This window comes from Otolemur garnettii, unplaced genomic scaffold (genome assembly GCF_000181295.1).
Source record: "Otolemur garnettii isolate 467f Iridium unplaced genomic scaffold, OtoGar3 scaffold00034, whole genome shotgun sequence".
Classification (NCBI taxonomy): Eukaryota; Metazoa; Chordata; class Mammalia; order Primates; family Galagidae; genus Otolemur; species Otolemur garnettii.
Genome location: NW_003852429.1, coordinates 9,531,435 through 9,549,074, shown reverse-complemented (window position 1 = coordinate 9,549,074; position 17,640 = coordinate 9,531,435). Strand labels below are relative to the sequence as shown.

Here is a 17,640-nt window from a genome sequence, read left to right as displayed (position 1 = left end):
AAAAAAAAAAAAAAAAAAAAGATTCAAATCTCCTGCTGCATTAATGAATAAAAACCAAGAATCGTCTTCCTTTTAATGATACTTATAATGATTGCACGTATTAATTATGCTCATATAGTCACATGTAAATTCTATTTGAATGACCTTTCAATTTGGAAATTAATGGAGAATGCTTACATTTTGATATTTGGAATTGCACTTCCTAGGTGCTAAATTTATGATAAACAAAATCATTGTTTTCTTTAACCATAATAAATTATGCTGGCAAACATATTGGCTGAATTTTGATATGCCCGTTATGCAACTAGTTATGTGTATATAAAAGGCAATTGCCAATGCAGATTTCCCTGAGTTTTCTGCAGCAACATTCTAATTTAAGGCTTTTCATGACCATGAGGAAATGGCTTTTGAACCTCTTCCTCCCTTCCCGCCCTTCTTCTTTTCAACAAATATTTCCAGAAAAGTATAAGGGGTGTAGCAGGGAAGAAGACTAGGTCCTTACCCTTACAAAACTTATGTTTTAGTGTGAAGAGACTGAAATTAAACAAATTGACGAAGAACTAAAGAAGAGAATGCAGGTATGTGACAAGTGTGATGGTGGAGTTATTACAGCAGCAGGTGACTGCTGAGGGGCCAGTGAGGAGGTGGAAAGCTCATCTTGCTTCTCTACATAAAAGCAATGAAGATAAAACAATAATGCCAATAACCAAAAAAACCTTTTAAATTATCAGAATTAGTAATTATAAGACTTTGATTAGATACCAAGTGTAAATTTACCAAAAAATATATAAAGTAAATTTATTCATTCATGACAATGACCAAAGTACAAATTCTATTAATTCTCACAAGGTATTGATTTGAACACAATTTAGATTTTTAAAAAATCTCTATCAATCAATAATATTTTCTAGAATATACTATAAATAAAACAGAGTCAAATCAAGGCTTAACAGACCCTGAAGGACCCCCCGCCCCTCCTGCACTGGTCACTCCCCACCTCTTCCCTGGCCTCCTCTGGGCACGTGGGCACACGAGCTACCTGCCCGGCTAACCACATGGACCCAAGGCACTATCAACTTCTCATCTACGAGGCACATGGACGTATCAAGCTCTTCTGTGTTTTAGTCAATCCTCCCTCCCAACATCAACAACCACCATTTCAAGTGCCTCCGAGTTCTAATGCCACAACCTCCTCCTCCCTAGACTCACAACTACTCCACAGAAAACCCAGCAAGCAGCAGAGGGTAAATCACCAACTTTTCCTTCATTTCTATCATCTTCTTCCCTCCAGACAAAAATGGAACATAGACCCTTCTAGTTCTGCTCCTTTTCTCCATCCCTTAATCTCTTCAAATATTCCCTTCTTTTAACACCTACTATCAGCACTTTAGAATGCTCAAATTTATTCCACCTTTAAAAGTCAATCCCAGGTGGTAGCTCATGCCTGTAATCCCAGCACTTTGGAAGGCCCGAGGTAGGAGAAATGCTTTAGGCCAAGAGTTCCAGAGCAGCCTGGGCAATATAGTGAGACTACATCTCCACTAAAAAAAAAAAAAAAAATAGTCAGTCCCCCTCTACCTCTGTGGCCCACTGCAACCCCCACATTCACCTGGTCTTCCTTAGAGGTTCATTTGCTCCACTTGCCCACATACCCCAAAATCTCAACTCACTACAATTTCATTTCTAGTCACATTACAACCACAGGAGAACAAGTCTCCACCCACACTCTCTCCTGGGCCACAGAACCTCCCCTGCAACGGACCCAGTAAACATCTCCACTTATATTGTGCATCCACAGATCCCTCCAACAGTGACTCCTATTTCCTAATTTCCTGTGGATACCACACTTCAGCAAATGGCACTATCCTCTAATCAGCTGCCCAAGTAGGAATATTCTTAACTTCTCTTTCTCTCCAACCTCATCTTAAATCACAGGGTTGCTGTTAGATAGCTTATGGTACGGATGTGTGAGCTCAGGAAGCAGAAATGGATTTCTGGGTCTGAATAGCTGTGAGGCTTTAGGAAAAGTAGTTAAACTCTCTGTGTTTCAGTTTCCTTGTATGGATACTTCAAATGGGACTAAATAATAGTACATATGCCTTCTGGAATTGGTGTAGAGATTAAAGATCATACATGTTGGCTATAACCAGTGCCCATAACAAGCTACTAGACCATTGAAGATACTGTATAAAGACTTACAAAATTGAACAGAACTAAAGCTGCATACATGGTGTCGGCATTGAAGTCTTAATTATGGTATTTGCCGACTCTGATATAACAACCAAGTGCCATTTAGTATTTCTCATTTCCAAAGTAAATGACTTTTATAACTTATTTTTGTTCTTAGCGCAGTAACAAGTTACTTGACTCTTGAACACAACATGACTGAGCCAGTCAAGAGGGCACAGGTGTAGCTATGCGTCCAATTAGACAAGCAATTTTCCAGATTGCATGGGCAAGATCCTCACATTCTTGTGAAAATTCAGTCCTATGGTTCAAAGTAGAGTTTGACGCCCAGAGAATAAGGCTGCATTTAAAATGTAAACAGATCAAACTGTGCAAGGTTACTCTTAAGATTTGATTTTTCTACAACCTGTTTACCTGCCCCCTCCTATCACATGCCAAGCTGATTTGAATGACTCTGCCTGGAAAGGATATTCTTTAGCTTTGGGGTAAGAAAGTCATGCTGATACAACAAGTTATTTTTGGAACTTCTTCCTCAAACCAAAAGTAGGGAGAATCATCCCATTCTCCAAAACAGCCCAGTGATGTTCTAGAACCAATGAAATTACCATGAATGCTGGGACTCTAAGCCAAACTTCCAGAGTGAGCCCTACCACCTTCTGCTATGAGCAAAACACACACCTCTCTAACTCTTCTGCATACATAGTCATCTCTCTGGGCGGTTTATACACCTACAGAAGGAACAAGAGGCTGCTGGACAAACCATCCAAACTTGCTCTGACCGAACTTTCTTACCCTGACCCATGTTACATTCTTCCTTTGTTTTTTCTAATTTCTTATTTCACATTAGATAAACCTCTAAACAGCCCATTAAGTGATCTCCAGCAACTACCTTCAAGTCAGAAGTGCTAGCCAAAGGGGTTTCGGTAATTGCATTTTGTGTACTTACCCCTGTAGGACCAGAGCTCTCTATTTAACAAGCCAGCTGCTCATCTGATTGCTTCCCTTGGATGGCCAAGTCACTGCAGAAGATTCTTGGCAGGTAATTAAAATGCCATTATTCCAACAGCCCTACATCTCCTAGACCCTTTCAGTGCATAATTTTGAACCTTTAAAAAAAAAAAAGGTACTGTAGTCCCAGCTACTCAGGAGGCTGAGGCAAGAGAATCACTTGAGCCTAAGAGTTTGAGGTTGCTGTGATGCTATGGCGTGCTACCAAGGGTGACAAAGTGATACTCAGTCTCAAAAAAAAAAAAGTAATAACCATACAGAATTCAAAATTCAAAAAATATTAAAGAGAATCATATAAGATACGCGTCTTTCTTTCACTTGTCATGGATCAGCCACCCAGCTCCCCAACTCTCAGGTAACCAAACCATGGTTTCCAGTGCCTTATGGCTGCTTCCAAACATATCCTGAGCATGTAACATTCTTTTTAAACCAAGAAACATACTTTGCTTTTGTCACTTCACTTCATAAAGTAGAACACAGAAAATGCTCAAAATCTTCTTAGTATTTCAAAGCTATGAATGTACCATTTGATTCAACTATCCTAGTTTGATGGGAACATTGGTTACTTCTAGTCTTCTGCTATTACAAACAATACTCCAATGAATTTTTTTTGAGACAGTGTCACTCTGTCACTCTGGGTAGAGTGCTGTAGCATCAAAGCTCACAGCAACCTCAAACTCTTGGGCTTAAGAGTTCCTCTTGGGTCGGCACCTATAGCTCAAGCGGCTAGGGTGCCAGCCACAAACACCAGAGCTGGCAGGTTCGAACCAGCTCAGGCCCACCAAACAATAATGACAACTACAACCAAAAAAAATAGCCAGGTGTTGTGGCAAGAACCTGTAGTCCCAGCTACTTGGGATGCTGAGACAAGAGACTTGCTTAAGCCCAAGAGTTTGAACTTTCTGTGAGCTGTGACACTACAGCGCTCAACACAGGGTGACAGCTTGAGACTCTGCCTCAAGAAAAAAAAGAAGAAGAAGAAGAGTTCCTCTTGCCTCAGCCTCCTGAGTAGCTAGGACCATAAGTGCTTGCCACAATACCTAGATAATTTTCTCTATTTTTAGTACAGACAGAGTCTCCTTCTTGCTTAGCCTGGTCTCAAACTAGGCTCAGGGGATTCACCAGCCTCCACCCCTCAGAGTGCTAGCATTATAGGCATGAACCACTGAGCCTGTATTTTTTTTTCTTTTTTTTTTTTTTTTTGAGACAAGGTCTAACTCTTTTGCCTGGGCTAGAATGCAGTGACAACAATATAGCTCTAACTAATGGGCTCAAGCAATCCTCCTGCCTACAGGTACATGCCACCATGACTAGCTAATTTTTTATAGAGATGGGTTTTGCTATATTGCTGGGGCTGGTCTGAAACTCCAGGCTTCAGGTACTACAATTCAGCTTCCCAAAGTGCTAGGATTGCAGGCATCAGCCACTGCACCCAGCCCATGAACATTCTTTTTCTTCTCCAACATGTGGGCATGACCTATATTATAAATTCCTTTTGTCAAATTCCTCTCTGGATGTTGGTATTAACTTATATTCCAACCAATAAAGTATGAGCTTAGTTTTCTATAATCCCATAAAACCAGAGAATTATCAAATTTTTCATTTTGCCAAAATGTACACAGAAAATGGCATATCATAATTTTAACTTGAATTTCTCTGTGTAATACAGTACTTTTTTCAGTAAGTGCAGGAGCTATTTATATTTTCATTACTACAAACTGACTCTGAGCATTTCCCCCCAGGGTCAAGTTTCATATTGATTTACAAGAGTTCATTATATATGAAAGACATGCTCTTTTGTGACTAAAATGAGTTGCAAATTTTCCTCTGGCTTGTTGGTTTCTCTGTTGGCTTTACTTATTTGTTGCAAAAAAATTTTATATTTTTAAAGCATTATTTTGACATATTTTCCTAGTAATTTTTTTTCTCAAATGGAAAACAATTTTATCAAGAAAAAAAGTGCTTGCCTAAATGAGAAAATTTCCTGTTTATGCAATGTTATGTTTTCTTTTTTAAAAAAATCCATTGACAAAAAATTATACATTTGTCTCAAATAGGATTTTTTCCTCTTCATATAGTATACATTTTAAAGCTGTAAGGAAAACGTCTAAATGAAAAAGTTACCCAATAAGAGAAGTAGCTTACATGATCAAAACATTTAATTTCTGTCAAAAGAAAAAAATGAAAAAGCTTTAAATATAAAATATCATAGAGCTTCAAAAAACTTATCTTGATTTTCTACATTCATCGTGTATTGTAAGTCAATTTTCTAAATAGGATGATAGTCCTTTATTATAAACTCCTAATGGTATTATAGTATTCTTTTTTAAATACTACTATAAAAAGTTCTTTTCTTTTCCATCTGCTATCTGTGCATTTGTCATAGATAATTTCTTAACAAAAAGCCTATAGTAAGTACAGATGTAATAGGTAACTGATCTTGTTTGCTGATGTCTTTTTCATGTTCAAGAATAAAAGCATACTTTAAAAACTGACAATAGAGGCAAAAGGATGGATATATATTCTATTTCTTCTAGGAAGGGTGTTTGAAAATTAATTCTTTAAAAGAACAGCCATGATTCTTATCATATCCTTATAAAAAATCCAGTAACTGTATGATTTAATGTTACTTTCTACTCTATAAATGGGATAAAAGGAACAGAGATTATAACATAAAATACAAATACAAACTCTTATTGAAGATACAATCGAGTTGGGGTTTTGGGGGGGTTTTTTTAATGGATACATGGTCTCTGTCACCCAGGCTGGATTGCAGTGGCACAATCATAGCTCACCGAAGCCTCAAATTCTTGGACTCAAGCAATTTTCTCACCTCAGCTTCCTGAGCAGCTAGGACTACAGGCATGCCTCCCAAAGCACTGGGATTACAGGTACATGCCACCACAGCCAGCTAATTTTTACATTTTTATGAAATGGGGTCTTGCTATGCTGCCCAGGCTAGTCTCAAACTCCTAAGCTGAAGCAATCCTCCTGCCTCAGTCTCCCAAGTAGCAGAGACCTCAGGTGTGTGCCATCACTCTTGGCTAATTTTACTTTTTATACAGACAGGGTCTGACCATGTTGCCTAGTCTAGATGTTGGCCTCAAACAATCCTCTTGCCTTGGCCTCACAAAGTGTTGTGATGATAGGCAGGGGCTGCTGTACCCAGCCAAGATTCTCCATATTTAGGAACATAAAAAAATGGTTACTTTGTGCACAAATTATATATGTATATATATATACACACACACACACATATATATGTATATATAAAGTAGTATACAAATATACTCAAACAGCTTTACTTAAAATCAAATTTTCAAAGTACTCTTTAAATATCAAAAGAAACTGTGGTGGAATATTTTCTTAGTTAAGAAATCTAGAACAAAATATAGGGTAGTAGAACAAAGGGAAAGGATTGGTCATAGCAGAAAAAGCAAACTTTCAATGATAAGTATATAATTATTTCTTATTATGCATCCATATGTAATTATTATTTTTTATTCTTATGTTCATCACCATATTCTTTCTTTGAGCAGAAAAATATAGGGTGGTAATTTCAGTGCTATGAATACTGCAAAACATTTCCCTCCCCCCACCACAGGCATCTAAAAATGAGACTATTTTGCATCAACCTGAATGCACATTATTAAGAAAACAAAGTGAAAACACAGACTCTTCTAGACACCAAATCTTACCTATCTCAAATCTTATATTGCTCTCAAAAATTACTATGTACTTGGATAAAACCATAAAAATCTTTGCTAGAAGGAATTCTTTTGACTTTTAATACCAACTTGAAAACTCCATTCAGGTGATAAGATTTTCAAAACACTTTCTAACACTACTCCAATGAGCATCTCTATCCTGGAGGAAAAATACTGTGTACATTTAGGGACCTACACATGCTAGGTAGGTTCTCATGCTATTTCCAAAGATTCCTATCAAAGGTCTGACTTGAGCCTTTACTTTCAGTACATCACAAAGAAAATGCCTTTTATCTTGTGACAAAATGATTCTGGTTAGAAATAAATCTATGATTCCTTGTATTAACAATGACTTACTCACAGTCTGGTTAAATTTCCATGACTGTCCTGCCATCTCACTGAACCTCAGTCCTCAAATTCACCTGTGACCTGGGACAAGTAACATCTAGCTGTAAGTGTTAACTACAAGGACTGAATGAGATGACCTATGTGACGTGTGTACCACAGTGCCTGGGACAAGGCAGAATTTCAGTAAACAGCTGACCTAAGTCATCAGCAGCTTCATCAGAATAGGCAAGAGTATTCTCTGAACAGGCAAGAGTAGGCAAGAGTGTTCTCTGAATTTACTCTGTTTTCAGAATTTTCTGAATTTACTCTGAATTTCAGTAAACAGCTGACCTAAGTCATCAGCAGCTTCATCAGAATAGGCAAGAGTGTTCTCTGAACAGGCAAGAGTAACTACCACAAGCAGCAGTGCCACTAGAAACAGACAGAAAAATCTCTTGTCTGTGGAAAAGGAGAAATAATAAAACTAAGGAAGCATGTGGTATTATTGGAAAAGTAAGAAACTGAAGTCAAAACAGAAGATGTCTCTGAGTTTTCAACAAACTCTTCTCTCTCCCAAGCTACTGCATTCCAGTGTTTTTCTTCCTCTATTTATTCAATGATTTGGGGCAAGTCCCAGCTTATATAGAGTAAAAAACATGCTCTAAGCCATCACTCATTAGTCATCTCTTCCAAGAGGAACTTCTTTCATCTTCCCCCACCTCTCTCCTTTCCCCCAGGCAGTCGAGTGCGTTCTTCTCTCTCACGGCTTTAACAGGTAGAAGGCACCTCTATTATGGCATTTATTACTGTATTTTAATTACTACCAACTCTGCCTTCCTACCACCATAAATACAGTCTGTTTACATGGGCATCCTCAAGGCCAACTGCCTTTAATTCATCTTCCTCCTCCCAAAATTATGTTTATATTTAGCAAATTTTCATGGCTTCCTTAGAATTTATAGTTTTCAAGGTACAATTAGTAGACCAAAGAATATAAATGTTTTTAAAGGTCTCTGATGAATGTTACCCAATTACTTTGCAGAAATATTAAGCAAATATGTATTTCCATTTAATTCATCATTGAACTGCTGACATCAAGGCCAGCAAATATTATTTGGAAAATTTACTTTATATTATTATATATATTATCATTTTATATGGTATATATACTTACTATAGTATTAATAAAAAAGATATACACAAACACTTATTTAAATATTCAAGGTTAAATACTAAGAATAGAATTGAGTCAAGCTTCTGGATAATCAAGATGTTTCCCTTTTGAGGAAACGTTGGACTGTTTTCCAAAGCGGTTGCACCATTTCACGTTCCAACTTCTCTCCATCTAAGGCCAGGCTTGGTGGGTCATGCCGTAATTGTAGCACTGATTAGCACTTGGGAGGACAAGGTAGAAGAATTGCTTGAGCTTAGGAGGCGAACCCAACTTCTCCACATCCTTGTCAACACTTGCTATTACCTGACTTTTCATTACAGCCATCCCAGTGGGTGCGAAGGACTTACTGCTGTTGTGGTTTGCATTTCGCTGATGCCTTATGACGCAGAGTGTCTTTGCACGTGCTTACTGGCTACTGTGTATATTCTTTGAAGAAATGTCTCATCAGATTCTTAGCCCATTTTAAAAGTGGGTTGTCTTTTGTAAGTGTTCCTTGTGCACTTTTAACACAAGCACTCTGCTGGGTATAAGATTCGCAAATGTTTTTTCTCATTCTGTCATTGATCTTCCATTTCTCAACAGTGTCCTTTGAAGCAAACATTCTAATTTTCATGAAGACCTATTTATCCAGTTTTACTTTTGCTGCTTGTGTTTTTGGTGTCGTATCTAAAGGTACATTCCCACATGCAAGGTCACAAAGCTGTTTCAGCTCTTACATTTAGGTCTTTGATCCATTTTGGGTTAATTTTTGAATATTAACACAATATGAGGTCAGGCCTAACGTCATTCTTTTGCATATGGATGCCCAGTTATTCCAGCACCATTTGTTGAATACTCTATTCTTCCCTTTGTTGAATTATTTTGGCACCTTTCTCAAAAATCAATTGTCCATATATTGCTGGATTTATTTCTAGATTCTCTACTCTATCCTTCAATTTGATCTACATTTCTTCCTTTTTACAAGTACTATGCTATCTCTGAATGTAAGATAGCTTTGTACTAAGTTCTGAAGGGAGGTAATGTTAAGGTATCCTTTTGTTTTTTTTCCAAGATTGTTTTGATTATTTTGGGTCCCTTAACATCTGTATAAATTTTAGGATTAGCTTGTCAATTTCTCACAAAATGACAGCTTAGACTCTGGTAAGAACTAAGTTGAATCTTTAGCCTAATTTGGGAAGTAGTGCCATCTTAATATTGTCTTTCAATTCGCAAATATGAGAAGCTTTCCATTTTTTTTTTTCTGATTTTCCTTAATTTCTTTTTCCAAGGCTTGTAGTTTTCACAATATAAATTTTGCACTTCTTTAGTTAAATTTATTTCTAAGTGGCTCGGTACCCATAGCTCAGAGGGCAGGATTGGCTATTCTGCCCACAGAGGCAGGCGGGTTTGGGGTTTGAACCCAGCCCAGGCCTGCTATAACAACAATGACAACTGCAACAACAACAAAAATAGCTGGGCGTTGTGGTGGGTGCCTGTAGTCCTAGCTACTTGGGAGGCTGAGGCAAGAGAACTGCTTAAACCCAAAAGTTTGAGGTTGCTATGAGCTGTGACAGCACAGCACTCTACCGAGGGCGACATAGTGAGACTTTGCCTCAAAAAAAAAGAAAAAAGAATTTGTTTCTAAGTATTTTATTCTTTTGATGCTGTGCTAATGGAACTGTTTTGTCAATTTGATTTTGAGGTTATTCACTTCAAGTGAGCATAATCACAACTGATGTTTGCAAACTCATTTTGTGTCCTGCGCCTTTGCTGAACTTATTTTTGCTAATAGTTTCTCAGTTGGCTCCATAGGATTTCCTATAGGTAACAACTTGCCATCTCTGCCATTTAACTTTTACCATAAATTTTATCAATATACAACTTATTTGAAATTGGGAGAATGAAAAGCATCTGATTCTAATTTGAACTGTAGCAGTGTTTTATGCTCAAAAAGGGTTTTACCTTCCTATAAGAAGCAAAAATTGTCTTTTAGAAACAATAAACTAGCTTTAAAACCCTGAGAAAATTATGATGCTTACTGACTATACTAAATGTTATTTTCATCATTTAGATTTTCCTTTGTAACTACTAAAATGAAGATTACATTGGTATAACTAAAGTCTAAGGATTCTGGCTGTTCTTTAGTAGTTTACAAGGTCTTTACAAAAATTTCTATCACTGGCTCACTGTAACACTGGATAACCAATTAATATCTAAGATCATATATCTAAGATTATATGTAACTGCTTTCTAGTTCATTAGTAGTTAACAAGAAACATCAGGCAAAGTGCTTTTTATAAGTACATCTACAAAGCTCGTTTTTTCACTACTGGGAAGGCCAAATTTCTAAGCTAAGTTTCTTACACATCAGGACTGCTCTGACAGTTTTCTTAAAGTGAATTGTCTTTGGTTTGAATTTAGTCCATCATATTCAAGATGACTTTATTGATCTTTTCATGTATCATAACTTTTTTTAAGACTGGGTCTTGCTATGTGGCCTAGGCTCAACCAATCTTCCCTCCTCCGACACTCCGGCAGCTGGACTACAGACAGGTACCACTGTGTCCAGCCATGAACTATTCTGATCAGTTTTGAGCTACACTTCATAAAATAGAAATGAAAAACATCTTTGAAATCCAGAAGGGCATCGTGGAAATAATTATAAACAAAAATTAGTTTGTTTTTGATACTGTTGGGTTTGTTGTCGTGATAAACTGAATGATATTTCTACTTTGTGTTCAGCAGGTTTTACACTTAAATAATTTTGCTATTCATTATGACAGCTATATTCAGAATAATCAGAATTAAGACTTAAAACATAGAAAGTACTTCACTTCTACTAACTCTTAACTTTTATTTCTACCATGTTTTCTTCATTTCCCAGAAATTTCATTCAGGATACCCTTCTACAGTTAAATAATATTCCATTCTATGTATGAACTGCATTTCACAGTGGACACTTGGGTTGTTTCTGTCTTTTGGCTACAGTACACAATGTGCCATGAACACAGATGTGAAAATATCTATTTCAGGTCCTGCTTTCAATTTTTTTTAACATATACCCAGAAGTAGAATTAATAAATGCAAATTTTACTTTTAAATTTTTGAGGACCCCCCCATACTGCTTTTCCACAGTGACCACACACACCATTTTATGTTCACACCAATGCACAAGGGGTTCAGCTTCTCTCCACCTTCACCAATGTTTCCTTTTTCTTTGATAGTCACCAAGCTAATGAATGGGAGGTGGTATCTCACTGCAGGTTTAAGGTGCTTTTCCCTAATGATTAGTGACACTGAAGACACTTTCATGTGCTTCTTTGGAGAACTGTCTATCCAAGTACTTTGCCCATTTTAAATTATACTGTTTATTTCTGCAACTGAATTGTAGGAGTTCTTTATACATTCTGCATGTTAACTCCTTATTAAATATATAATTTGCAAATATGTTTTCCTATTCTATCAATTCCCTTTTCATTCTGTTGCTTGTGTCCTTTGGTGCTTAGAAGTGTTTAATTTTTATGTAGTCTGATTCATTTTTTATTTTGTTGTCTGTGCTTTTGGTGTGTCCTATCTAAAAAACCAACACCAAATCCAGTATCATGAAGCTTTCCTGTTTTCTTCTAAGAATTTTATAGCATTTGCTCTTATACTTAGGTCTGATCTATTTTAAGTTAGCTATATACATGGAGTAAGGTAAGAATCCAAATTTATTCACTTGCATTTGGATATCCAGTTTTCTTGACACCACATGTTTAAAAGGCTATCTTGTCCCCATAGAATGTTCCTGGCACTATTGAAAAATCATGTGACCATTACACAAGGGGTTATCTGTGGGCTCTTTGTTCTCATCGGTTAGTTGGCCCACCTGTCTTTAAGCAGTACCACACTGTTTTGCAAACTTTGGCTTTGTAATAAGATTTAAGATGAGGAGATGTGAGGCCTTCAACTTTGTTCTTCTATTTCAAGATTGTTTTGACTATCTGGGATCCCCTGAGATTCCATATGAATTTTAGGATGAATTTACCTCATCTATAAAAAATGTCATTGGGATTTTAATAGAGATGGCATTTGATCTGTAGATCCCTTTGGGTATTATTGACACCTTAACCATAGTAAGTCTTCCAGTCTCTAACACAAAATGTCTTTCCATTTATTTGTGTCTTCTTCAATTTCTTTCAGCAATGTTTTCTTATTTTCAGCACACAAGTCTTTTGCCTCCTAGGTTAAATGTGTTCTTAAGTATTTTATTATTTTTGATGCTACTGTAAACAGAACAGTTTTTGCTTTGTATGCTTTTAAAATGTACATAATGGTTCTCTTTATTATGTGTATTTTTTAAATTGTTCCCCCCAGCATTACTGTGGTGGATGCTTATATGCTGGAAGTGTAACGACGTGTACAAGATGAACAGTCAGCATCTTTAGGACACCTGTCCCCTCTGGGGAGAAAGAGAATAGAAGGGGATGATATACAGACAGGACTACATCTATTTTTCTTTCTTAATAGGACATCTGTATAGAAAATGTGATCATTTGCTATACTTTCCTCGTTAGAATTCTTCCTAAAATTTAAATTTCTAAAAATAAAAGAACTCTGTAAACGTGGGGTACCTTGAAGCTTTTCTGTGAACTAAATACTTTGCTTGCTATATCTTTGGAGTAATTAACCCAGACCTAGAGTGTCCACTGTAGGCTATGTAATTTTTTCTTGAGATGCCAGTGAGATAGGTGATCTGGAGAACCAAATAGTTCTCCCCTCTATGACCCTAAAGTAGTCCCAGTCCCACACGATTGACATTTTAACACCAGTGAGACCTTTGGACTTACCCTACAAAGTCCAACCTGCCTCCTTTCATAATAATGATACAAATGGAAGTAGTTCAACTCAAACATGCCTTGGGAAAAGGGCTGCACCACCATGAGCAGACACTTCTCAATAGACTATTGTTTCTGATAACAGCATCATTTTCAGAAAATGCTACATTATAATAGCAGTATTCTTCACTACTGAATTCATATCATTTGCTACTCAATCTGATGTACAGTTAAATGTCTACTTATAAAACTATTTTTAAAAAATGATCCTATGGATAGGGGGAATGTAGAGAATCACAAAAGATTATCACAAAATATTACACAAGATAACAGTTTAACTTCATTACAGCTTTCAGTTTAAGAGAGTAGAGCAAAATATCTTTCAGTAACCAAAGCCTTAACAACTTCAGCACATATAATGAATCACAAAAAGTAAGGAAAACAAAGAGAATACCCTTAATTCATGAATTAATGTCATTTATTTGTGAGTGTGACTACCTCACAAGAAGTTCAGCTTCTCCAGGGCAATAGCCCAACACTTCCCACACACACCGTAGGCATGCAGGAGGCATTCGTTCAATAAATTAATTCTCGTGAATGCTAACTTATAATATTTTACCACTGAGATCAAGAAACCGCCATACCTCCTCAGACCTCACCAGCTCTTATTTACTGAAATTTTGACTTTTACATTCTGTTTCAATCTTCTGACAAAAAGTCATTTGTCAGCTTGGTCCCTGTAGCTCAGCAGCTGGGATGCTGGCCACCGGGGCTGGTGGTTTTGAAAGCAGCCTGGACCTACCAAACAACAATGACAACTGCAACAAAAAAATAGCTGGGCATTATAGTGGGTGCATATAGTCCCAGCTACTCAGGAGGCTAAGGCAAGAGAATTGCTTAAACCTAAGAGTTTGAGGTTGCTGTGAGCTGTGACACCAGCAACATAGTAAGACTCTGTCTCAAAAAAAAAAAAAAAAAAAAGCCATTTTTTTCCCCACAACAAAATGACATTTCAATGCAACATAGCCGCAAGAAAAGAAATAGAAAATAAATATAAACACAGTATTCATTATGCTAACTATAAAGCAGCTTCCTTGGGTTCAGGTAGAAAAATACAAAAGCACACAAGTTAAAATAACAACTCTTAATGGTATTTTTCTGGCACTCTCAAACCACAGATTTTAAACATATCATTCGCATTATAGTATAAACACTGAAATCTTATTGTAACATTGTTCACTGTGACTTCAAACTAAGGCAGCTCTGTCATGGATATTATCCAAGGGGTTTAAGTTCTTCAAAACAAAAAGAATGTCACCATAAGGTAAACTTAGCCTCAAGAATGTCTCAAAACATGAAATATGAAGATGATGTTATATGAGGCTTCAGATTACCCGGTTAAAGGAACAGTTATCTGCCACAGCTATCGTATATTTGTAATTATAATTAAAGACGCTTTTCCCTATAACAAAAGCAAAAGTTTTACTTCTCAATAACACAAAAGAAAAATGAATTCAGGTATAAGGAAGCGAGTTTAGAACAAGGCTAAATCTAGAAATGTATTTTCTAATTAGCATCAGAGAACAAAAATTTCCATTTACATTCAGCTTCCTAAAGAAGATGAAACAAATATACAGCAATGCTATAAATTCCAAAAGATAAGAATCACTGAACAGGTTAAAAACAGTTTTAAATATTCGTAGATCATTTCAAAATTACTAAGAAAATAGAGATATAAAACTTACAGAGAACGTTGACCCACTGTTTGATGCTACGACAGTATGAATTTCATCATGCAGTTTTACTGAGAGCTCCCAGTGAGCTATCTCTTGTTTAACAATGGGCACTCTGAAGTAGAAAGAAAAGAAAAATAGTAAATCATTTTAATAATTTTATATTACTCTCGCAATAAACTAATTTTTCATTGACATTAAGTATGCAAGGTAGAACTATCAAAAGGTATTTCAGAACATTTTATATTATTCTAAAAGGTTCCATTTTTGGAAAAAAGCTCTCAGATTTAACTAGAAAGGTTTTTCAAAACATACACCAAAGACAAGGGCAGTCAACTCTGGGATTATTTTAGTGCCATCATCTATTCTATGAATTTGAATGGCTTAATTTTGACAGTCCTTCACAAATGAAAGTTCCTTAAGCATTATTAGTTTTTTTCTCAATATTTTGTTACTGTTCAAGATTTTTTTATTTTTGAGACAGAGTCTCACTCATTATGTCACCCTAGGTAGAGTGCCATGGCGTCCCAGCTCACAGCAACCTCAAACTCTTTGGCTTAAGTGATTCTCTTGCCTCAGCCTCCCAAGCAGCTAGGACTACAGGCGCCCACCACACTGTCCAGCTATTTTTTTAGAGATGAGATCTTGCTCTGGCACAGGCTGGTCTTAAACCTGTGAACTCAAGCAATCCACCCACCTTGGCCTCCCAAGTGCTGGATTTTTTTTTAAAAGACCAATAAATTCATTGAGCCCTAAAGACAATAAAGTATGATTCTTGCTTTAAAAAAAAAAAAAACCAATAAAATAAAGAACCATGCCATGCCTTAAACTTCAGAAACCTGAAATGCATAAAATGAACTGCTAAGTCAGCATGATCCTACCTACAGTGATGGTCTCCAGCATTTTTGGCACCAGGGACTGATTTCATGGAAGACCATTTTTCCATGAATAGGGATTAGGTGTGGGGGTGGATTCTCCTAAGGAGCACAACGCAACCCAGATTCCCCACATGTGCAGTTTATACCAGGGTTTGTACTCCTCTGAGAATCTAATGCCCCACTGATCTGACAGGAGGTGGAGCTCAGGCGGTGAAGGCAGCCATGGGGAGTGGCCGTCAGTACAGATAAAGCTTCACCTGCCCACTGCTCAACTGCTGTGCAGTCTGGTTCCTAACAGCCCGGCGGTTGGGGACTGCAGGCCTAGAGAATTATTTTGATTTTATTTTTCAAAAATGATGAGACTAGGCCAAGTGCAGTGGCTCATGCCTATAATCCCAGCACTCTGGGAGGCTGAGGCAGACCGATTACTTGAGCTCAGGAGTTCGAGACCAGGTGAACAAGAGCAAGACCCTGTCTCTAAAAATAGCTGGGCATTGTGATTAGTGCCTGTAGTCCCAGCCACTTGGGAGGCTGAGGCAAGAGGATCTCTTGAGCCTAAGGGTTTGAGGCTGCTGTGAGCACACAACTACAGAGCCATAGCATACAACCTCAGAGCGACTGGGTGAGACTGTTTCAGAAAAAAAAATGATGAGACTAAAAATGTATTAAAGAATGGACTTCTGTGTATTATTTTATTTATAAAATATGGTAACTATTCTTCATAATGTCAACTAAAAGAAAAATTATGGTAGGATATCATATAGGATATAACTTTTTTGTAAAAAGCTATACTTGTTTTATATGCTATTATTAAAAATTTTCAAAACAAATTTAAAAATTAGCCATAAACCCACTTAATATAGTACTCTCATATAATAAAAGAACAATATCATAAGTTTGTTAAAACAAAACACAGCCATATACACACACACAGGCACACAAAAAACCCAACCTAAATGGTTTATGAGTTCAACAAATACTAAATGCTGACCACTAAATTCTGGGACACCAAAATGAAATAAGACATGGGTCTCATCTTGGGAACTTACTATGTCTTTTCTACCCATGGTTTTCTGGAAGGGAAAGGGAAAGGAAAAGGAAAAGAAAGGAAAGGAAAGAATTCCATATCTCTGGATGATGCTCGTCTGACAGGTTGTACAGGTATTTGTCTGCATGTGATCAGTATTAGCTCAGAAATACTAAGTCAAGCAGCTGGAGAAAAACATTACAGAGTACCAATACATTGCCATTGTTTTAAGTAATAAAAACTTTAATGATGTCAGAATTAACTGAGTTTAAATACTGCATGTTTCCACAGTTTATACTTATGAAGTAATATTTGCTAAGCACTAAACACTAGTATTTTGTAGTATCCAAGCTCTGGCTTAAGCCACAGTTCTGAAAAAATTTTCCAAGTTATGTTTTCATTTAAAGCCACCACATTTCAAAAGAATTCTCTTAATATTCACTAAAAAGAAAAAAATGAAAGTCATAAAAAGCTATGATTCTAATCAAATCACTGCTAGCTACAATGTCTAATGGATGATAATTGATGATTTAGGTGAATATCTGATATTTGGCTCACCTCTTCTTGATCTGTTTTCTAAAGAAGAGGACATGTATTAAATAGTACATAAGTAAAAATGAAAGAAAAGTAAAAAATGTATTAGTAAAAATGCACTGTACACAAAAAGCCTAGAAGATTCTCTTTTGGCAACTTGAAGAGGATTATTTTAGAAGACAACCTTCACACAAGAGAATGTGAATGGGGAAAAAGACAGAGGAGGGGAGAGGAGGAGGGAGACACAGGCGGAAGGAGTGAGAAGAGGG

The 17,640-nt window shown here is 36.8% G+C and overlaps 1 protein-coding gene across 2 annotated transcripts in view; it reads right to left on the bottom strand.

Moving 5' to 3' along the window:
* Positions 1-17,640, bottom strand: part of PCCA (propionyl-CoA carboxylase alpha subunit) — a 373,052-nt gene that overhangs the window by 127,798 nt on the left and 227,614 nt on the right. For both annotated transcript variants that reach the window (XM_003789599.2, XM_023513087.1), the window contains exon 19: positions 14,945-15,047. In XM_003789599.2, coding sequence (XP_003789647.1) covers positions 14,945-15,047 — 103 coding nt within the window. The remainder of the gene's footprint in view (positions 1-14,944; positions 15,048-17,640) is intronic.